Consider the following 25,515-nt stretch of genomic DNA (forward strand, 5'->3'; position numbering starts at 1 on the left):
TGGCCTCTCTCACGTCTTGGCCCGAAGCATTCGGTGGAGGAGCTGGAGCTGGGGCTGAGGCTCCCACGTGCTCCTCAGTAATAGGCACTGTCTGGGAGGACTGAGATTGAGCCGCACTCTAGGACTCATCTTCCTCTACTACCGGTGGCGGTGCTCTTTCAGCCCGCTTTTCTGCCACCGTCTTGCCCTTTTGGGCTGCTGTAGCCTTTTTCTTTTTAGGCATCTCTGAAATACACAACACACGATTTAGGAACAAGAATTTCTTACATCATAGCTCTATCGCACGATTCTTATGAAGAAAGAAAGTCATATATTCCTAAAATGTCCGCAACTTCTCGTTTATAAGGGTGGCGCACAACACACCCACAAACAAGACTCTACTAGACATGGCTCGTAGACACATCTTAGGACTGAACTGCTTTGATACCACTTTTGTCACGACCCGAATCGGGGCCGCGACGAGCACCCGGTGCTAACCCACCCGAGCACCCTCTTAGCTTACTCTTATACTTACATCTAGGTGAGCCGCATAATTATACATGCATTTCCATTCATTCATCAACTAGTCCCATATGGACAACCGCACATTTATATCATCATAGGAATTTATGCCACATCAATATTCATGGGCCAACGTGGCCGACAAAATGATATACAAAACATAGGCCGACAAGGCCAAACACATCTACCCACACACACACATGTCTACGAGCCTCTAAGAGTATAACATATCACATTAGCGGGACAGGACCCCGCTATGCCCATAATTATATACACAAAAGAATGAGTACCCAAAAGATATGGCTCCGAAGGAAATGGAGCTCTCTATGTAATCTTCGAATAGGCAGCTAAGGATCAAGTCTGTCTCCCTGTGCACCTGCGGGCATGACGCAGCGTCCACAAACAAAAGGACGTCAGTACGAAGAATGTACTGAGTATGTAAAGCATGATCAACATCAATATAGAAGCATAATAGATATCATATGAAGATAGCATAGGAGGGGAGACAGTAATATCATCATCATCATGTCGCTTACTTGCATACATCGTCGTTCGTATCCCATAATGATACTCGTACCATACTTGTGCTCATATTCGTATACATGTCCTTATTCGTATTCTTATACATAGTCTTATCACATTCATATTCATATTATATACATAGCCATACACTTATATACATACATAGCGTACCCGACCATAAGGTTCGGTGTTTCATACACACTTGGCCAACCAAGGCTCAATGTTATTTCTACCTGGCCTTACCAAGGCTTCAGGGTTATCCGTACCATCTGCAGATGTGTGCGCGCGTTACGTAATCGTATACATACTTTATACATAGTCATATACATATAGTCTTACCCGGCATCATAAGCTCGGGGTTCATTATAGCCCTTCATAGGCACATATAAGTATAATAGCCCGTAGGCACCTTTTGCATCATTTTTGATATCATTATCATTACTATTCTCATCGTTATTGTTACATCTACATTATGGATTTACTCGTCATACGAGGAACATAGTATAATCATAGTATATATCAAGGGTCGTGAGCTTATGAGCTCGGAATGTCAACCATGTGAAGACAACATACTCATATGGAGGAATTAGGAATTTGGCCAAGAACATGCCTTATGAAAGAAGGGTTAGCCTTACATACCTTTCCGTCGAACTATTCTACACTTGCACGTTCCCTTCTAATGCTAGCGTCTATACCTTCATTAATATCATAAAAATGGCCATTAGTCATTCACATTATCCACATTATCTAGATTCCTCAAGTTGCCTCTAATTCACCCACATTCATGATTATAACACCCATCTTTGTCCATTCGTCTAAAGTGTTTAGTTCATGATCTTAATACCATTTATAACACATTCATATCACAACACAACAACATTCATAACTCAATTCAAACTATTTCTCAAAATGTCACTATTCATCATTCATGACCTAGTTGACCACATTTTATACAATCCATGTATTTTAATTCTCCAATACCTTAAACATCTTGTAAAAATCATGAATCTTACCTTAGAAGTTGTAGGAACAAGCTTTGGTTGATAATACTCTTCTTTGAGCAAAACCCTAGTTTTTCTCCATTTGGATTTCTTGACTTGGATGATCCATGATGATTCCCTTATCCTTGATTCACTTGTCTTAATGTTATTGATGGCTTATAATCCTTGAAAACTCATATAATAAATGTAGAGAGAAGTTCTAGAGAGAAGTGGTGTAATGTTGTAATGAAATATAATAAGTCTTGATCCTAATATTTAATGAATTGGAAAATCTGTGCTGGGTGAACAGTGGTCGTCCATGGAGGTTTACGGACCGTATTCCACTATACGGCTCGTCCTCCATGGGCGTATTTAGCCATTTCAAGAACCAGAAGCTGGGCTGCCTTCATGGTGGTTTACGACCATGGTTTACGGGTCGTAAATCACTTTACGGTCCGTCCACCAGGTCGTATTTAACCATTTCCTCGGCTGGTGAAAAGTTGAAGTTTGGCATGCCAGTTTACGACCTGGCAGTTTACGGACCGTATACCAGTTTACGGTCCGTATTTGCACTTTACGACCACTGGCAGAAGGCTGAAGCTTTTGCATGGAAGTTTACGACTGCCAGTTTACGGACCGTATTGCACTTTACGGTCCGTATTTTGCGATATACGACCACTGGGCAGTTTTTGCCAACTTTCAATTTTTCTCATTTCTCGACTTTTCGTTGTAATCATCCACATCCCTTTTCATACATTTCCCATGAAACATTATACACTCGCACTCCTCGCACACATCATTAGCTCATTTACTTGCGTACCAACGGGAAATTTTCCGAGGTGTAACAAGATCACTCTGAAAGATGTTCTACTGATCCTAAAAGGCTCTTCATGCATTATATGTGTATATGTAAACTAGTAATGGTGTTATATATGCATATACAATATCTATAAGCACATGGCTATGGTATTTTTTACTTTACCATCGAGATACGGCCGGTCGGGCAGTTATGTATTTACCACTGAGCTACGACCAGTCGGGCAGTTATGCATTTACAACCGCCTTATGGGTAGGCCGGGGTACTGTTCCGACCATATTTGATGTTAGATACAATTAGAGGCCTTGTAGACACAGGTTCAATATGTACAATATGTCAGTGGCCTGGTCGACCCTCGTTTATGTTTTCTTGTGGGTTGTTCGGTGTTAATACTCATAGTGGCCTCCTCGGCCCATACATATGGCTATGTTTTGTATAACGGCTCGCTAATACGACGTTTTCCCACTTATATATATATATATATATCACGAGTTGTGGCCATGTTGGCCTATCGTTTACAGAAAGAATGAGTTCGTCCAAGTCGGCCTATGTATGTTATGGTTTACGTCTAACTATCATGAGTTACAGAGTGGTTCGCTCAAATCAGTACGGCACCGAGTGCCAGCCACGCCTCACCTAGGTTGGGGTGTGACAAATTGGATGTTATATCCCGTATTTTTGAACCTCGGAGCATCTGCTGGGGTGGGGCCCACATACCGAGATTTTTTTTGGAACATCTGAAAAGTCATATGAATCACATATGTAAAGTTAAACACAACTCATGAAGTACCTTTGGACCAAATCAAAGTGGAAACCCTCCAAACGAATATTTTTAAGAAAACCTTTTCGGGTGACCTGACTTTGGGGGGCAAAAACTGTATTGTAAGTTTGGAATTTCGAAAATACCTTGAAATAGAAGTTGTAGATAATTGAATTAGCCTTCAATCCATAGGTCGTGGGTTCCCAGGTGACGTCGGTACAAGGAGTTATGAACGTTTTAAGGTCGAAAGGTCAGTGGGCTAGGCCCAACTCGGGACCAACCGAGTTGGCCCAAAAAAATAAAATAAAAATTTAGGCCCAATGTTTAAGGGGTGGCCGGCCAAGTGAGGCCCAACCCATGGCTTTAATGAATATTTCCATGTGCTAATTAATTATAAAGGGATCACTATCCCTTAGAAGGTTCAAGAGACTTAGAAGAGAAAGAAGAGCAAAACAAGAGCAAAAAAAAGAAGGCATTTCGGGTTTGGTGTGGAAAATTCACCACCAAAAATCTTGTGTTAAAAATTTGTATTTTGTGGTTTCCTTACTAAGTTGAGTCCCCTCTTCAACTTGGTGTAGTTGGTTTGGAGAAAGGAGGCCTTGGTTCACCAAAGTGATCACAAATTCAAGTAAAGAAGACTAGAGGAAAAGGTAAGAATTTATCCTTTATTCTTGTGTTATGGAGTTTTGTTTGGGTTGTAGTATATAGAAATGTGTTGATTGTATGGAGAAATGGAAGTTTGCAAAGTGGGTGTGTGGTATATATGTGTAGCCATGTGTATTTGTATATTGTATAGAATTCATGTTGTATTCTAGTTGTGAATGTGATGGAATTTATGTTGAGAATGAAAGTGGAATAAATTTGATTGAATGGAGAAAAATAGCATATGGCCGTGTGGTATATTTGACTTGGGAATGAAATGGATTAAGTTTGTTTAGAGTATTGGAGTGTTGTTGTAATGCTTGATATGTAAATGAAGTTAGAATGATATAAGTTTGTATTGAATTGGAATGTAGAAACCTATGTCGTTTTAGTATGGTTTTTCCGACATTAAGGAAATGAAGTTGTTTGGTTGTTAGTTGTGATGACCATTGATGAATTTGGAAGTTGGAAACTTGTTATGAAGTTGTATGCCAAAGATTTGATGTTTTGCATAAGTTATGATTTTGGCGGAAGATTGTATATCATGTATATCGAGTGTATATCTTAAGGAAAACGATATGAAATGTTTCTAGAACTATATGGTGATGATCATGATGGTTGTTGAATATGAAATTATTGATCTTAGTTGAAAGTTGGGTTGAATTGAAGATTATGTCAACTTGTGAGAAAAATGACTAGTTGAAGGATATTTGTGTTTTTAATGTTCATTGTTGATATTGTTGTTGTCGTTTGGGTTGTTGTTGATGATTTATAGCCGAGTTGAATTCTCGGGGTGTCATATGTATAGGGGAAGTGCTGCCGAAATTTCGGTAGCCAAATATGCTTAAAGTTGAAATAATGGCATTAATAATTCACAATTGGTAAACTTGACCAATTGCAGTTTTTCGACGAAACGGGAAGTGAGTTTGGAAAGGCTTAAGGAGCGCGAAAGGTATGTAAAGCAACCCCAATTCTTCCCTTGGCATGCCCCTAGTGTGTTAGGGTCGGATCCGGGCCTCGAAGGACCTCTTGGCCCTCGGAATCCGCAAGACAAAATTTCAGTTTTTCCTTCAGTAGAATTGAACTATTTTGATACGCTTTTTCTGAAATTATGCAATTTTGCTCTAAATTATTCAGAAAGTCATAGAATGTTTGTATAACCTTTTTAGGTGATACTATATGCTTAGAGGGCACAATTTGAGCCCGCCGCCTTGTTTGTCCCAAGGCGGGCCCGCTATTTACGGTTTTGCCCCTAATGTGTTAAAGCTTCCTTTTTAAGCGATTTTTGAAAGAAATGTTTTAATTACCCTACTAATCGCTTAACGAATATTATTTTAAATATTATAAATTATTTTGACACTCGGAATGACTTCGGGAAAGTTATACTTCTGTAATTTATTATGATATCCGAAATACATTTATTATGATTCCGTCCGACCCCATTGGATTTGTTTGTCTTTGATACGCTTCATCGAGTCTTTGAAAACATTTATTATATTTTTAAATTGCATTAGTCTCTCACTACTCCATTCGTGGATGTCCCAATGTTTCCCACACTGAGCCCGGGCCAGGATATGTTGTCAAGCGTAATTCTCTGCATTGTTCGCCGCGTCCCGATGTGAAGGGGCAGGTATACGCGTACATGGGTCTGTGGAGTATGATGTGCCATGTCCGCCTATTCTGATCTGATCTGTATGGCCATTTTGATATGACATTATATGATACGGGGCCACGCCCCTTTTTCTGATTCCTCTGTATAGTGGCACCAGCGTCGGGAGGGTGGCCACATTCTGTCTGCCGAGTCCCGTGTCAGGGACCGGATATGATATGATATGACATATGTTTCTGTACGAATTCTGTCTGTTTTGGAAATATGCATTTGACACTCTGGATTCTGTACTCATTTTCTGTAACCATTATGATTTGACTTCTGTGATTCCGCTTTACATATTCAGTACATATTTCGTACTGACCCCCTTTCTTCGGGGGCTGCGTTTTCATGCCGCGCAGGTACTGACGACAGGTTCGCTGATCCACACGTTTAGGATCCTATTTCTGCTATTTGGGGCGCTCTCTTCTACAGAGCCCATCTTTTGGTACAGTCTGTCACTGCTATCTGGATATGTACTTTGTTCAGGGTATGACGGGGCCCTGTCCCGTCTTATGATTATGATATGTTCTGTAGAGGTCTGTCGATACATCTGTGTGGGTTCTGTACATATGTTTGGGATATTCTGTTCTGTGATGGCCTTATCGGCCTATGTGTGCCAAGTCTGCTTTTCTGCTAAATTCTGTAGCGACCACTAATATTATTATTATATTATTATTCTGTTAATATGCTAATTTGGGGTATCGGGTACGTATAGGTGCCCAGCTCGGGCACTGGTCGCGGCCCACGGGGTTGGGTCGTGACATTGGTATCAGAGCAGTTCTATCCTAGGGAGTCTACAAAGTCATGTCTATTAGAATCTTGTTTATGGATGTGTTGTGCCCTACATTTATGGACAAAAAGCTATAGGGCATTTAGGAGTTTGTTACTCTTCCTTCAAATTCAAATCGTGCCGTAGAGCTGCGTTATAAGAGTTGAGTCAGGACATACATTTGTTATTGACATAAAAGTGATTGCAATGAGAAGGACTACAGCTTGCCAGAGGGATAATGCAACAGCAGGTAAGAGCATTAGTAGAAAGAGCTCTAGATAATGTGGCCCAGTTTAAGGTCCTATCATATTTTGCATACCAGATGTTCAAGTTTCATGTTTAAGAAATAAAGATTGGGCTGTGAAAAATATCATCAAGGAATTTCATTGTTTAGGGGATGAATAACTAACTAAAGACTATCAAACGACTAAAGAATGGGGCCAACTAGCATAAGGGAAGTCAAAATCAGAGAGTACTTGTTGGATTTTCCGAATAAGATGAAAAATGGGTATGGAAGCAGTTCGAACATCGGGTTGGTTTAAGTTATATGTTAATGCAACACGATGGGGTAGTATGAAAGGAACGATCTTATATCCAAATTGGGGGTTGACCGCAATTATGTATAGATGGAAGACACGTTAATATTATATAGGGTGACATGAGGTGAATATCATGATCTTGATTCTGGCATTTATATTGGCTGGTCGTGTGAGGCCAGGAGTTATTATTGCTTGTTGTGGACAGGTGAGGCATTTATATTGCGTTTTCTGGGCTACGTGCAGATTTGGGGTAGTTAGAATTACAGAGGAAACTCTGCCAATTTTTTTCGAAAGTTATAACGTTAATTCCCTCATGTACACCTCTACATTCGAGGGCGAATGTCTCTAAGGAGGGAAGGATGTTAATTCCATATTTTAGTTCAATATATACATGACTACATTGAGGTTGAACAATGCACTTAAACGTGAGAAATGGGATATTGGACAAACAATAACGATGTGCCTGCTTACCCGACGTACCTGCTTCACCTATTTACTTCCCGTCCTACTTGCTTGAGCTACTCAATACGTGTCATGATTATTAAATGAGTACCAGACATGTATTTAAATTAAATAAGGGCAGCATGTGGCACTACTAATTAAAAAAGTATGCTATATATATATATATATATATATATATATATATATATATATATATATATATATATGACAAGTAGGTGTGTCACCTACTTGTTAATAGGAAAGGACCAAATTAATTCCCCACAAAAAGGGTTTGTTGGGGCGGCCAAGAGGGCCCTTTTAATGGATGATTTATCTTCATTCTTTCATTTATTTTCAAACCAAGAACATGAGATAAAGCCTCTGCACATATTCTCCCAAAAATCCCACAAAAAATTTAGGTGATTTTGGGTTATACGATGTGATTCTAGTGCTGAAAAACCCGAACTGCTTGCTAGTTTGCCTTTCCTTTTCTTGTAGCTGCGTTGGGGGATAATTCTAGGTGAAGAAATCTTAGGTTTTCACTGGTTCTGTTCATTCCAAGGTAAGTTTATGCTTCTCCTTCCCTTATCTAAGCTTATATGAGTTGTAGGTCGATCATAAAAACTAGAACTTGCGAGTTTCGAAAGGGTAGCATGTTTGTTGTTGCGCAATTGCTGGCTGGCTGTGAACTTGTTTTTAAATCTGTTACGGTTCACTTTTACGTGAGTGTATAAAAGCTACTAAGAGGTTGTTGGTGCTCTAATTGGATTTCGTGTTTTTAGAGTTGCCACCTAATTTTATAATGGAAATTAGGAAAATCGGGTAAAAAGGGTTTATCAAAACAAGAGAAAAAACCCTTTTAAGCCAGAGTTTGAGGTAAGGGTTCTGGTGGTCCCCTAGGGGAAGGTCCTAAACACCCTAGTATTAAGGATACGTAGAATATGGTTGACCTACGAGCTTCAATGTGTGATTATTGTAATTATTTTCTAAAAATGTTCCTTTCTTGCAAAAAGTGTCATGCTTATCATAAATCCTATTTTTTTGGCAAAATATCCCCCTTTGGAAAAAGGGGTTTTGGTTTAAAATGCGTATAAGGGTTAACCTCACTTTGTTTCCGGACCAAGACACACGCGGGATTTCTCTCCAGTAGAGTCGCTACTATTTTGGCCCTAATGAGATGAGTTTAGTTCTTATAAGTTTTTATTACTTATATATAGATAAAATAAGTGGAGTATATCTCCTTTATAATAATTATATAGGTAAGGAAAAGAGTTTATTATTTCTCGGTTTTTGTCCATTAAAGCTCATAATCAATTCTATTCTACTACCAAAGCCATCTTTACCTCAAATATTGGTTGAAGTGTATTTCCTCTCATTTTCAGCCTTAAGGTTTTTGGGCTTTGGCCCCAAAATGCCAGAAAATCCAAGTCACACAAAAAAAGACATCCAGATTTATTTAAGTCCAAATAATGCCAAGGGAAAACAGCTCATTTTTCTTTGGTTTTGAAAAGTCCTAAACGGGCTTGAGGCCCAAAAATGATTTCAATTCTGCCCATTATGATTCCAGATTTTCACAGAGGGGCATAAGACCCAAAATTATGACTTAGTTTCATTTTCAAAATTCATTTAACTTAAGCCACATTATCAATCCAGTTTTATAATTTGGAAAAAAGAAGAATCTAAGTTACTGATTTCATGCTTATACTTAGGATTTAACCGAGTTTGGAAAAATCATTTGAAGCGACTTCCTAGTAGCTAGGCGTGTTGTCACGACCCGACTAGGGGCCATGACGGGTACCCGGAGCTAACTACCGAGCACCACTCATTCTACTACTCATCATACTTATCCTGCCTTCATTTATTATTCCTGACACAGCTAGCCATGAGGAGGAATCATTTTCACTTTAAAAATATATCTACATTTATATACATAATCCCTTCGACTATCAAAACAATATACAAAATTAGCACGTAGTCATCATGGGACATCTACTACCCACACGTACGTATCTACGAGCCTCTACTAAAGTACTAGACATAAGGACGGGACAGGACCCCATCGGGCCCAAAATAATATATCGAAATGGCACTTCCGGAATAATGGAGTGCTCCTGTAGGTCTGCGGAGTAACTCCTAGGGATCTACACCGTCTCCCTGCCTACCTGTGGGCATGAACACAGCGTCCAAAACGAAAGGACGTCAGTACGAAATATGTACTGAGTATGTAAGGCATGAGTAGTAACATAAATAAAACGTGAAGGATAGTATAAGATAAAAGACCAAGTAATACCTTTTGAGATATTCATCATACTTGCTTTACCTTTTCTTAGGAATCGTGGAATGCACATACATATACATATCCTAGTACCGTATCTGCTCATACACATTAAACATTATCCGTATTCGGCCACGTAGTGGCTCGACAATATTCGTATTCGGCCACGTAGTGGCTCGACAGTATCCATATTCGGCCACGTAGTGGCTCGACAGTATCCGTATTCGGCCACGTAGTGGCTCGACAGTATCCGTATTCGGCCACATAGTGGCTCGACAGTATCACATGCATGTCATCCGTACCCGTCCATAATAAGGCTCGGTATATCCTATTATCATCATTTCCATCACTACGGAAGTCTTTTATCAATATCATCTTAAGAGTCTTGGAAGTCGCAAACTGTAGCTTTTCTTAGGAGTAGTACATTTCAGACATTTTAACTGAATTCATAATAAGGGAATTATGCTTCTATATCCCCTGGAAAGCACAATCATTTTCGCTATCATGATCATCATTACTGTCATGTCTCACTTTTGAAGAAAACAATAACATAAGACAAGGCCAACTATCATGAATGTGACAGAGACTCATACGGTAAGCTCAATCATCCTATGAGGACATGTGGAACTTTAGTCTTTGGGTATCACTGGGAGGGGAATTACCATCGTAATCGTTGTCACGAAGAACATTCCTCAATATTATCATGATGGCCTTAAGAATCATGGAAGCCTAACATTTTAGGAGTAAGGACAATGTGGAACAAAAGCGTGGGGTCACAACATAGGAATTACCATTATAAAGATCACCATAATTTATATCGCAAGATTCATGAAAGTTGTGGGTCTCTAGTGTTGCTGGGCTTAGGTGCGTTGTGAGTATCGTATGTAGTTTGACCACTATGGAATCATCACCATTATCATAGAACATATCTCATCTCTGGCTCATAAGAAAACTCTTAATAATCATGGAATGCACGGGGGATACAATATAGGGGTCATGTCTTAGGAAGGAAAAGGGCTAGCATCATAAGGTGGGTCTAGCAATAATGAATAACATCAAGGAGTCGTACAAGAATCGTTAGCTTCATAGAATGTCATGTCATATTCGTAGCATGAATTTCGTGAAGATATTGTACCATAGGCTTTAGAATCTCTAGACTTAGGCTCATCATTACCATTATCGTATTCATAACATATACCTTATTATTTTATCTCATAAGAAGCTCTGCATAACGTTGACTCATATTTTCTGGAATGTAAGAAAGTCATGGAGAGATAAGAGAAGTCATGCCATAAGAATCGCGCCTTAAAAATAAGGGACTAGACTTACATACCTTTTCGTTTAGCTACTTTATCACTTAAACGTTCCCCTCCAATATTCACGTTCGTACCTTCAAGAGAGTTCGTACTAATATTAGATAATCGATAACATATGCATGTTCAAACTAAGGCTAGATAAAATTGCGCAGCATCTCCTTTGTTTATACAACGTTCTCTATATAATATATCAACTCCCAAACATTAATAACAATATTCATAATATCATACTCAACAATCTTCGTCAACCATACATTATTCAATTCTCCTACTTCCCTTTCAAGGGCATCCATAACCATGATCATAATACAATAATACATTTATCCTCATATAATGTTCCTCCCATGTCCTTAATATCATTTATAACATATTTATAATCTCATCATATCAAAAATCATGACTCATACTAATCTATTACTCACAAATGCCACTATTCTCATATTTGTAACCCATCTTCTACCTCCTTCCATAATCCAAGTCTTTCAACCCCTCAATAGTCTAAATAACATGGAAGAATCATAAAACTTACCTTTGATTGGGTAGGATCAAGTTTGGATGAAATTACTTCACTCTAGGAAAAACCCTAGCTTCAATCCAAAGAAATTCTTGACTTCTAACATTCCTAAAGAGCTTCCTTGCACTTGATTTCCTTGGATTGATGATGTTGATCTTTGATTTTCCTTGGATTTATGTAAATGGAGTGTGGAGAAGGCTCTAGAGGTGTGGAGAGGGTTTTTGGGAGTGTTTGGGATCTGTGGATGATGAAAAAATGGGAAAAAACGAAGTGGGCCAAATATATGTAACTTGAAACTTTTCCACCGACAACAACTTACGGTGGACATACAGTTCGTATGTCATACTTACGGTCCGTATGTCTGACCATATGTTGGCCAAAATTCTGCACAACTCTTTGATGTTGTTTTACGCCTCTCAGACATGACAGACGGTCCGTATGTCACTTTTACGGTCCGTATGTTGGGCCGTATCTCTGCCCAGTCAACAAACTTTCACAAAAAGTACTTTCTTCAATTATCTTAGCCTCGGAACCTTTAGGGTACATGCTTAATGATTGTCAAAAGTGTTTCTTTAACCTGATAGGGGTATCATAACCTCTCTGGACTTACATTAGTTTGCTTACGACGTAATCGACGCAGAAATTCTCAAGGTGTAACATTCCTCCCCCTTAAGAACATTCGTCCCCGAATGTTAAACTCTCGAGGATTCTACAGAAATTTTGCCAAAGTTTCCCTTGTAATAGGGCATTACCATCCTGTCGCAGCAGCCCACAATAACCATGCCTCACAGGGCTACAACACAATAACAATAAATTATGGCCACACACGACCCAGAAATCATTTAAAGAAGTATCATATACCTGGGGACAATGGTGTCTCTATCTGTATTCTCTCTGAGAGCAGAAATAGTTTAGGTACCTAGCTGCATATCTTCTTTTGTTTTCCCAGGTGATCTCTTTCATCTTCGCCTCCTTTCATAATACCTTTATCAAGCTTACATTTCTAGTTCTTAATTCACAACCTGGAGCTATTTTGGAGGGAAATAGGAACTTCTCGTATAATAACGGTTCCACAATTCAAATATCCTTACTCGGCACAACTATGGGAAATTATCAATGCACTTGCAAAGCATAGACATATGAAAGTCCGACTTTACCAATTCCAATTCTAGAGATAAGTTAATTAAGCTCTCCAAATCATCCCGCGTCTATTCTCAGGAAATCTCTTAATAATTTTAGTAATTCTTTCAAAGAGAAATTTCTGCTCCTCAACAATGCGATACCGAGGATCACTATCGTCCAACTTTCGTATGGTTTCAAATAGTTTATCCTCATTTCAATTAACTCGCAGCGACTATTTCACTTAACCTCCCGTCTTAGTCCATTATTTTCTTCGAGTAACTTCTTATTCAATCCTCTTTACTCCTTTATTGTTGACGTTCTTACCACAACCTTCTCCTATCATTCGTATTCCCATTTCATCACCATAATAGTATTTAGCACCCAACTCTATCTTCCAACACAGATTTTTCTGATTATTAACACTTTCTCTCTTCTTCATTACATGAACACTCTTTCTTTAGGCAGATCTCTCTTAGATTAAAAATTCATCTCGTCGATTGGGGATGCGTAATATCTCCACCTATTCCTATTCCTTTTCCACCACACAGTTAATTCCTCTAGAACATCTCTCATTTCCTTTGTTGACTAAGCAGTCTTCTACTACTAACTCAATAATCCTGTAATGGTAACTTCTAAAGTGCTATAACTCATGTCTCGTATATTTTCTTTACACTCATATCTTTATAAAATATGTTGACAATATAGTCTATACAATGAGGAAGCTTTCAATAACAACTAACTTGCTCGGTAGCATACATCATTCTTTTTTTTTTTTTTTTAAACTGACCTTATCTTTTCTCTAACATTCAAACAACAACTATCTTGGAAGTTCTACTCTTCATGCCTTGCTTCTCTAAGCCTTGAATACCATCATCCTTACAACCCATTTTTTTGTCCCATCAGTAGTACGTTAAAAGGTATCTCATGAAAATCGCAGATGGTGGATCAACACTATCCTTGAGGATGTATAAACATTATTACTACAACACATCATGCTCTTCCAATTATCGTCGCTACATAGCATAAAACCTCTCAGTTCATACTTGCTTAATAATAAATGTGTTCTTCTTTTAACACATTATCAAAGGTGCAAATATAACTGTGACAGCATCGGGGGGGGGGGGGGGGGGGGAACTCTAGGTCCTGTCGCTCAGCTAATGCATACGTACGATGCTGAGGACTACTCGAACTGAGCACTTTCCCCCTGCCCCTACCCTGACCCTCTAGTGTCTGGGAGCCTTGCCCGGGAGGGCGCATGGATGACGAAGAACCAGCTGCGGATCCTGTGGGATGAGCCTTACGCCTACCACCTCAAAATGGGCACTCCCTCACAATATGACCTGGCTGGCCGCAAACATAGCAAACATCAAAACCCAATCGGCATAGTCCCCAATGTAGCTTATCACATTGGGTACATTGTGGTATAGATGATTTCATCTGGCCTGGATCACCCCATACCGAGAGCCCGACTCTCTGAAACTCTGATCCGGTCCAGAACAAATAGAGCGATCGGACCTCTGGCCTGCAAGTCATGGAGGTGCACTAGTCATTGAGTAGCCTGTGTGTCTAGAATGATGCTGCCTCTGGCCTTCTCTAGGTTCACTAATAGGACCCAGAATCGTGAGTATACCAGAATATCATCAATGAATACAATCACGAACAGGTCAAGAAATGGCTTGAACACTCTGTTCATCAGATCCATAAATACTACTGGAGCATTGGTCAACCCAAAGGACATCACTCTAAACTCGTAATGTCCGTATTGGGTCCTGAATGCAGTCTTCGGAATGTCTGCCTCCTTTACCCGCACCTAGTGATATCCTGACCGCAAGTCTATCTTTGAGAAACACTTAGCACCCTGCAACTGGTCAAATAAATCATCGATCCTGGGGAGGGGATACCTGTTCTTAATTGTTACTTTATTAAGCTGCCTATAATCAATACACATTCGCAGCGACTCATCCTTCTTCCTTACAAATAATACCGGTGCTCCCCAAGGTGATGTACTGGGCCTTATGAAGCCCTTTTCTAATAAATCTTTCAATTGCTCCTTCAGTTCTGCAGGTGCCATCCTGTAAGGAGGAATAGATATGGGCTGAGTGTCTGGTAATACGTCTATAGCGAATTCTATCTCACGCTCAGGCGGAAGGCCTGGGAGTTCATCTAGGAATACATTGGGAAACTCGCTAACTACCGGCACTGACTGAAAAGTCGGCGCCTCTGCCTTCAGGTCGTGTACCCGTACCAGATGATAAATATAACCCTTTCTGACCATCTTCCTTGCCTTGAGGTATGAAATAAACTTACCCCTCGGCGATGCTGTATTTCCTATCCACTCTATAATTGGCTCTCCTGGGAACTGAAATCGGACTATTTTGCCTCTACAATCAATGTTAGCATAACAAGAAGCTAACCAATCCATACCCATAATAACATCAAACTCAGTCATATCTAGCTCTATCAAATCTGCCTTGGTGCAACGACTATATATATTCACCGAACAGTCTCTATATACTTGTCTTGCTATAACAGAATCTCCTACTGGTGTAGCTACCTCAAATGGTTCTATCGATTCAGGTTTTATCCCAATTCTACTAGCAACAAGTGGGGAAATATACGATAATGTGGAGCCTGGGTCTATCAATGCATACACATCTCGAGAGAAAATCGATAGCATACCTGTAACCACATTAGGTGACTCCTCCTGATCCTGCCTAGTAGCCAAAGCATATATACGGTTCGAAGGACCGCTAGAACTAAAAGCTCCGCCACGACCTCTACCACGACCTGCTGGTACCTGGAAACCCTGCCCCATAGGGCGCATAGCCACAAAAGAAGATGAGCCAGCAACTGATCCAGTAGGTTGAGCTGCACCACCTGGATTACCTCCATAGGGACATTCCCTCATAATATGGCCTTGACGGCCACAAGAAAAGCAAGCACCAGTAGCGAGACGGCACTCCCCAGAATGGGGCCTTCCGCACCGAGAACACCGAGGAAAAGGTGGCCTCGACTGACTCAGAACCCTAGGCATCTGCGAATCTGAAGCCTTGGAGCTCTGAACAGCTCCTGAATACCCGGTACTATCAAATCACCTGCCCGAGAATTTCGGAGGTGCACTCCGTGCGGGCTGAGAAGGATATTTACTATGCTGCTGCTGAGGCTACCTGCCTCAAAATTCACCCGGATAGCCAGCTGACCTAGCTCTCTTATGCTAGCCTCTGTCATAGTCTCTATCGGGCTGACGCCCCCTGTGTCGATCCTCCATCCCTTGTGCATACGCCTGTAACCGAGCAATATCCATCCCTGGCTGGGAGGCCATTACCATACAGCTATCAACCAAATAACGATCCAACCCCATCACATATCGATGCATCCTATCGGTCATATCAGCTACAATAATAGGTGCATATCTGGCCAACGAGTCGAACTTGAGACTATAATCCCGAACGCTCCTGCCATTCTGCTTCAGACGTAAGAATCTATCAACTCTAGCTCTTCGCATCTCTGGAGGCAGAAAATGGCCAAGGAAGGCCTCTACAAACTCGTCCCACATTGCTGGAGGAGCATCCGTGCCCCTAGACAACTCCCACGACTCATACCAGTTGACAGCTACATCCCGCAGTCGATACGAAGCTAACTCGACAGACTCAGTCTCAGAAGCCTTAATTAACCTCAGCGTACACTGCATCTGTCGAATGTAGCTTATCACATTGGGTACATTGTGGTATAGATGATTTCATCTGGCCTGGATCACCCCCATACCGAGAGCCCGACTCTCTGAAACTCTGATCCGGTCCAGAACAAATAGAGCGATCGGACCTCTGGCCTACACGTCATGGAGGTGCACTAGTCATTGAGTAGCCTGTGTGTCTAGAATGATGCTGCCTCTGGCCTTCTCTAGGTTCACTTATAGGACCCGAGGATCTGGCCCTCTTACTGTCACGACCCAACCCCGTAGGCCGTGACTAAGTACCCGGACTGGGCACTCGTATACACTCCCGTTAGCTATATGTTCAGTCCACAACAACACCATATGGAATTCATAACGACCAACCCATGGTCTCAGATTTGTCGCATAATTATACATATAAAAGCAAGCCGACAAGGCTGCCATCGCATATCAATATCATATGCAAGTCGACAAGGCTGCCACTATAGACGAACATCATACAACAGCACATCATATAGACACAGCTGAACAGGACCCATACACAACCCATACATATGTCCACAGACCTCTAAGAGTATCAACAGTAACGTAACATATGACGGGACAGGGCCCCGTCGTACCCTTAAACAACATATGCATATATTTAGATCAAACAGGATCTATACCAAAGTATGGGCTCCGGAACAACGGAACTCTCCAAGATAGCAGAAGGGAAATCCTAAGCTGGCGGATCACCAAAGCGAGTATCTGCACCTGCGGGCATGAAACGCAGCCCCCCGAAGAAAGGGGGTCAGTACGGGATATGTACTGAGCATGTAAAGCATGAAATATAGTAAATAGGATCATAACTGCAATAAAAAGTATAGGAAACGAGTACTATAACCAGAAAACCAAATACTTTCTTTTGAAACATAACTCATGCACATCAATATCATATATCATATCCAGCCCCATTATGGAACTCGGTGAACATGGTCGCCACCCCGTCTCTGGCGCCATAACACAGCATACTCCAGAATATAATAACTCCGTAACACCGCATAACTCCGTAACACAGCATAACTCCGTAAAACAGCATAACACCATAACACAACATAACACCATAACACAGCATAACACCAAATACATATATATACCGTACCCGGCCCTCTAGTGAGGGACTCGGTGAACAATGCAGTGGAAGTGTGCACGATAACATACCCGGCCCGGGACTCGGTGAAAGATATATTGAGATATGCACGAGCAGAGTAGTGAGAAACTATATGCAATTCAAAACGTTTTTAAGGACTCAATAGAATAGTCAACACGAACCATCGTTCGCAAATTCAATAATATTCATATCATTTACCTTTCGGATGTCCCTGTGGATTATATCAAAATGGAACTTTGAAATCATATGTACATATCAAAACATATATATAAAATGTAAGTTATGAGAATCAAGATCATTAGCCATCCTAGTGGTTCTGGGAATAGGAATTCCTTTGGAATCGTATATATATCGTATATTCATTTCACAACGATCATGCCAAAAAGAAAGAAGGGTTAGCTTCACATACCTTTAGTGCTTATTGGTCACACAATATGTATACGCTGCCCAATAATACTTCAACCTATATTAAGACGCCAACAACTACGGTTAAGCTACGGGGAGATTCAAAATGTATTCTAACGTTAGTAACTCCTTTCTAGATGTTTAGACGACATTTTCTCTTATAGCCTAACCACCTACATATAACCAATCCCACATCAATAATTATACATTCAATACCAATCCGGACAGCCCACACAACACTCCAAACAATCCGCATTCACAACATTCAATAGCGATTCAATACGGCTACTACATTCTCAAGTTATTCGTAATAGTTTGTAGCCTTAACGTTTGCATGTAACAACTTTATAACAACCCATCCAACATGCAACACAATGCATAATCTTAATTATCATTAACCTTCCAAGTTCAATAAGAACAACAACAATGTGTAAAAACAGTCCGTATGCGATTTCAAATCAATCCATACCTTACAACATTCGATAATAGTTTTCATGCGGTTATGACACCTCTATTTTATTCTCATTAGTTTATAGGCGTAATACTTCATCATAATGATTCTATAACAGCCCAATTACTATGACAACATGATGTATTCTCTTAATTATAATTAGTTTTTCCAACTTAACAAAAACTACAACACGTCCAAAACAATCCTTAACCAACAACATAAAGATGCTCGGAATTCTTGCAAACGTTTACGAACATATTAAGCGAACTACATACGATTATTACACCTTATTTCATGTCTTCTTTTCATATAATTTCAGTAAGTTACGGCCAGCAACCACACGACATGTACATCATCACTTCTTACGCAACTAAGCTACCTTGTCATCACTATAATCCTTACAACAACCCACAAACGATTTTAGTTCCAACTCCAACCATTAAACACCTTCATTTCCATAATAAAATTCATGACAACAACAATCAAAATATCAAGTAAAATCAGTTCATTATCTTCCACACAAAACAGTCCCTACACGGTTTCAACATGCTTCAACATCACACACAAGATTTCATGGATTCAATTTATGTTCATACTAACACAACTTCACCTTTAACCTTCCAATTCTTTTCATTCTTTTTACCATGAAATCTATGATAGCATCATCCATAATTACTAAAGAAAATCAGTCCGCCATGGCCACTAAAACAGTCCCTACGGCCACATTAACATTCCAACACCAACATTCATGATCTTATGCATACAATTCATGTTCATCAAGTTACAACCATACTTCAACATCAACATATATAAGTTCATGTATACTATCATGTTCCAACATCAACACACATCATTTCATTCATGAAACTTATATTCACACATCTACATCACCCTTAACACATGTAAAAGAAAGTTAGATCTTACCTTGACAATCCGACTTCTCAACTTGGCTAGAGTTTGTGAATTGAAATGATAATGGTTCTTGTTGCTCCAATGAATATCTTCACGTTTCTAGGGACCTTCTAAAGGGTTGAAATGATTGAATAAATATTTTTTTGATCAACACATAAAGAGCTCCAAATTCAGCCACTTGGCCGAGAGTTTTTCTCTCTTTCTCTAGTCTTTCTATTTTTGGGTTGTGAAGTTGAAATGAGAAGATGAGCTCTCTTAGTCATCCATTTGATTAAACTAAGATGACTACAAGTTGGACACAACACATGCTCCACTCATGACATTGAGCACTCAATTAACTTTACACTAAAATTCAATTCTTTTCTCTAAACATTCGGCTGAACCTCCCTCTTTGTTTCCTTTCTTCTTCTTTCCATTTAACTGTTTACAAGACAATTGCATGTGTAGTGGATGATTCATACACTAACCTTGTCCATTGCAATCATACAAAGATAAATGGTCAATATTTAAATGTGCAATGACTCATCCAACTTGTATACCTTCATAAAATAATGCATGCCTTCATAAAATAATGGATACTTTGAATGTTCAAATGCATGCCTCAACCTTTTCTCCTCTTATTTTCAGCCATCTTGGCCGAATTTTACATCCCGTTTTTTTTCCATTTGGTTGTCCATGATATAATGAAAGTGTAGTGGATGAATCAACATTAAATGCATATTTGTATGTCTTCCATAATAGCCTTGTTTTAGATGACTTTGAGTCATCTTTTGGACATGGCATGTTAATGTTCAAATTGGCTCATTGTTGCCAGTAATTTTTACTTAACACCACAATTAAGTAGTTCCTAATTTCCAACGACATTCTTATACTAGGTAAAATTTATAACCGATTAGTTTTAATTTAGAAATTAAAATCCGAGGTTTCTATCTCACGTCGATTCTTTCGCGAATAACTCGACGTATAAGATACGGGGTGTAACACTTACTATAATCCCCCTCATACTCACACTCCTCTTCCCGCTGTTGCCGTTGCTACTGTTCTTCTAGTTTCTGGGCATGGGCCTGAATGCGAGAAATATTCATACCGTCCTGAAGTGAAGCTGTCAAACACTCACCCATCAAATGTGGCCCTAAACCACTCACAAAACAGTGTACGCGGTCTCCCATGTTAGCTACCATAGCTAGAGCGTACCTAGCCAAGGAATTAAAATGGAGGCTATACTCTCGGACACTCATATTCCCTTGCCTAAGATTCAGAAACCTGTCTGCTCTAGCTCGTTGAACCTCCAGCGACAAATAGTGTCGGAGGAAAGCATCTACGAACTCTTGCCATACTGGGGGAGGGACATTAACTCCTCTAGAAGACATCCAAACCGTATACCAGTGTACCGCAACATCCTGTAATCTATAAGAGGCCAACTCTACCGACTGAATTTTCGAAGCATGTATTATCCGCAACGTCCTCAACATTTCATCTATAAAGCTTTGCGGATCCTCATCCGGTTTTGACTCATAAAATTCTGGAGGGTTCAAACTAATAAAATCACGGGCTCTAGCACTCACAACTCTATCACCTTGACCCGTACCATGCCGTTGGGCCTGAGCAGCGACTAACTGGGTCAATAATTGTATAGCCTCTATCATCTGCTGGCCCAAGGCTCCTGGAGGAGAGACTGGAGGCACTAGAGCTGGAGCTGAGGCTCCTTCGTGCTCCTCTGAAGCAGGCACTGAATGAGAGGATCGAGATGGAACCTCAGTGGGAGACTCATCCTCCTCTATATCCCTATCCATCACTGTCTTGCCCTTTTGGGTTGCTGTAACTTTTCTCTTCACAGGTATCATTGAAAACATAGCACATCGTTAAGGAAAAGGAAATTCTTATACCACGGCTTTATCGCATGATCTATCATGAGAAAAAAGGTCAATCATCCCTAAATGCCCCGCAGCCTCTTGTTTATAAGTGTGGCGCGCAACACACCCATAAATAAGACTCTACTGGACACGACTCGTAGACACACCCTAGGACACACCCGACTAGGGGCCATAACGAGTACCCGGAGCTAACTACCGAGCACCACTCATTCTACTACTCGTCATACTTATCCTTCCTTCATTTATTATTCCTGACACAGCTAGCCATGGGGAGGAATCATTTTCACTTTTAAAACATATCTACATTTATATACATAAGCCCTCCGGCTATTAAAATGATATACGAAATTACCACGTAGTCATTATGGGACATCTACTACCCACACGTACGTATCTACGAGCCTCTACTAGAGTACTAGACATAAGGACGGGACAGGACCCCGTCGTGCCCAAAATATATACGCTAAATAATATATCGAAATGGCACCTCCGGAATAATGGAGTAATCCTGTAGGTCTGCTGAGTAACTGTTACACCCCGTACTTCTAGATGAACGTTCGCTAAGTTTAAGTACAAGTACGTGGATTATGACCAAGATGAGCCGTCTTTTGGGTTTAAGGAATGGCATAATTATTAGGTATACTTATGGATAAAGTGATATATGACGAGTACTGGAAGTCTCACGACCAAATGGAGTTGAAGAAATAAGCTATTGAGACCTTGAATTTTGTGGAAAATATGAAGGGCAAATTTTGGGCCAACTTTGATAAAGAATATCTTTTAGTATATGAGAAGTTTTGAAGCAAAGCAAAAGCCTAAAATGAAGTTCGTCAAGTCTAGTTTTCAACGCGACAAACCGCTCATCGATATGACATCGGAGTAGAGTATTATGGACATTGCAATTTAGGCTGACGAAGCAGAAACGCTACTACAGTAACCGGGCTGCTACAGTACTGCTACAGTGACCCCGACCCGAATTTTACCCATTATTTAAGGATCAAATCAGATCCTAAGCCTCATTTTTCAGCCAAGAACATTCCAAATATTTCCCAAATTCTCTAGAAAACTCTCCCAACTCCCGTCCATTAGATTTTAACGCAAACTAAGTGAAATCCCCGAATTTAAGTTTGGACAACACATGACTGCGATTATAATATCGAATTGCGGTGAAACTTGGTTTGGATTCAAGGTGATAATCGAAGATATTGCAATTCTAGCGGGTGAAAGGTATGAATCGTTCCTTATTAGTATTGATTTAAGCTTGTCTACGGAGGAAAAGTTACTAAATGAGCGTATAATGACTTTATGGGTCGAGAAATTGGATAAAACATCATGTGAGATGTTTATGGAATATTTTAGTGTTGATAATATTGTTGTTGATGTTGGTATTGTTGTTGTTATTGTTGGTTACTGAATTGAGATTTCGGGTTAGGCATATAAACAGGGGAGATGCTGCCCGAATTTCGGCGGATTCTAAAGGGATTTTAATTAAAGGCTTAAGACAAGTGTATGATGGTGAGCCTAATAATAGTATGAACGATTTTATATGTAGATTACAAGTCAGGAGATAAATGGGAAGGTCAAGGAGCAAGATTCCAGGTATGTTAAGGTTAAACCTTTTTTTCTTAAGGCACAATTCCTTTGTTGTGAACCTATATATGACATCTTCAATAAACTCGTTTCTAAAAGTACCAAAGCTTACAGTTCTCGATGTTCTTGTGATATGCTTGAGCTTGTTTCATGGCTATTGATGTTATTCATTGATGTTGATCTCATCTTATGACTTTGTTCCTCCAAGGTGAGACGTGTTCATGATGACGGTTCCATAATAATAATCCAATGAGTTTAGGAACAGGTTCTAAAGGAATGTCTTATAGGACATGAGTAAAGTGCTAGCATAGGATCTTTAATGAGGTATTTAATGTTCGAAGAGAGGTTCATGTTGTATCTTAGGATTTGGTTATAGTCTAGTGAAGTGGGAAGAAGTACTAATGGCCAGAGATGTGCTTATTAGGCTTATATGATTATGTAGACACTACGGGTTAAGCGAAGACCCTTAGAAGTGCATATAGATTACTTGTAGAAGTTTGATTATGATGTCGATCATAGTTACCACTGGTCTACGACCAGTTGGGCAGTTATTACCACCGTGCTACAGCCGGTTGGGCAGATGTATGTATGTATGTATATATGTATTTACCAGTGGTCTACGACCAGTCGGGCAGATGTATATATTTACCACTGGACTGCAGCCAGTCGGGCAGTTACCACCGTGCTACGGCCTATCGGGCAGTTACCGCTAATCAGTCGGGCAGTTGCGCTCTACCGTCGGGCGATAATCGGACGGGCGGTTATTACCACCGGACTGCAGCCGGTCGGGCAGTTACCATTGATCAGTTTGGCAGTTAGTATAGGATGACTAGTTAGATAAAGGCACAGTACTGTACATAGATATGGTTAAGCATGCGAGAGTATAGAGAGAGACATGTATCATAGATTGATCGGGTTGCACGCCGCAACACATGTTCAGATAACGTTTGATGATAAGGTAACCAGGACTATGGTAGGGTATACAGACCTAGTAAAGATCGCAAGAAGATGAAGAGGTATATATACATATGCTAGATTTCCATCGATAGTTCAAAAATGCCAGGTTGATTCTTATTCTTCTCATCTTTAGAGGAAGAAGGAAGGTTGGGCCTCAGGCCCAATAGGTTTTGAGAAGGAGCGGCCCGAGAATATTATCCCATGCAACACAAAGGGAAAAAAAGGGTGATGGATTAGAGGGCATCTAGAACTTAGTTACTTGTTTAACATGGACTAATCATAATTATACAAATAAACACGTATATTAATACATAGGGAAATTAGCTACAGTGCACCTTAATGTTTGGTCGGATTATTATAACACCCTCAACCTTTACGCGCGCGCGAGGGGGGGGGGGGGGGGCGGGGGCTATTATCCGCCTTAGCTATTTTTAACTGAAATAATCTCCACCTTAAAACTGGACAACCAAATTTATGGTTGAACTTGTTGTGCACGCGCCGACACATGTACATTTTACAATTTTTTTTAAAAAAAATTATATTCTTTTCCTTTTCCCCATTTTGGGTAATTATATTTTGTTTTTCTTTTTTCATTTTCTTCCATTTTCTCATTGTTGCATCCTTCACTGCTATTTCCATTCTTCCTTTTTATCTACCTAATTCATTATTTGAATTCATGTGTAGAAATCTAGGTTCAAATTGAGCCAAATTTTTTCCCATCTACGAAAATTTCTCGAGTGGGCTCTGTTTCCTTTTTTTTTTTCCTTCACAAATCTAAAGGAATTGGGAATTTTTTCCTAAGTTTTGGGGTTGTTCTGATAAAGTAAAGCAATTCAAATGGCTATAGGAAAAAAATTATATTAGAAGAACATAAAGATATACTTTTCAATGAGTTTTTATGAAATTGGAGAAGATGATTGAAAATGGCCATTGAAGAAGATGATTGAAATAAGAGGAAAAAAGAAGAGAGAGTGAGAGAATGAAAAGGAAAAAAAAAAGACTAAATAATGGTTGTAGGAAAAAATATTATATTAGAAGAACATAGAGATATACTTTTCAGTGAGTTTTTATGAAATTGGAGAAGATGATTGAAATAAGAGGAAAAAAGAAGAGAGAGAGAGAGAGAGAGAGAGAGAGAGAATGAAAAAAAAAAACTAAATAATGGCTGTAGGATTTTTTTTAAAACATTTTTAGTGCTTCTCACAATCTCAAAGAGAGTGAAAGACAATCTCTTGCCAACTCAGCACTTGGGAGCTTAATAACACCTGTTAAAAAATTTACAGGGGTGTAATAGGTCCCCCCGTAAAGGTTGAGTGTGTTATAAATAATCCGGCCAAATATTAGGGTGCACTGCACTGTAGCTAATTTCCCATAACATATATATATATATATATATATATATATATATATATATATATATACTAAAGCAACTAACACATGTAATATAAAATGTCCAGTCTAGAATTGTAGACATGAAGGAAGGATTTAAACAAGCAAGCCCAGTTTGAAATAACAATGGCCAGGGATACAACCCAAATAAAATCAGCTCATAACAAATGAAAGAAAAGCCCAATACAACAATAAGTAAAGAAGCAGGCCCAAATCAAACATTACTATAACGCAAAGACTAGCAGTTCTGAGCCCACATAAATGA

General features: G+C 39.7%; 1 protein-coding gene across 1 annotated transcript in view; it reads right to left on the minus strand.

The window, feature by feature from the left end:
• LOC132628516 (G-type lectin S-receptor-like serine/threonine-protein kinase LECRK2) overlaps positions 1-21,284 on the minus strand; it is a 35,890-nt gene extending 14,606 nt beyond the window's left edge. The window contains exon 1 of the mRNA XM_060344297.1: positions 21,017-21,284. Within this exon, the coding sequence (XP_060200280.1) occupies positions 21,017-21,284 (268 nt within the window). The remainder of the gene's footprint in view (positions 1-21,016) is intronic.
• Positions 21,285-25,515: the final 4,231 nt, after the last annotated feature.

The sequence above is a fragment of the Lycium barbarum genome, chromosome 2 (genome assembly GCF_019175385.1).
Source record: "Lycium barbarum isolate Lr01 chromosome 2, ASM1917538v2, whole genome shotgun sequence".
In the NCBI taxonomy this organism is placed as follows: Eukaryota; Viridiplantae; Streptophyta; class Magnoliopsida; order Solanales; family Solanaceae; genus Lycium; species Lycium barbarum.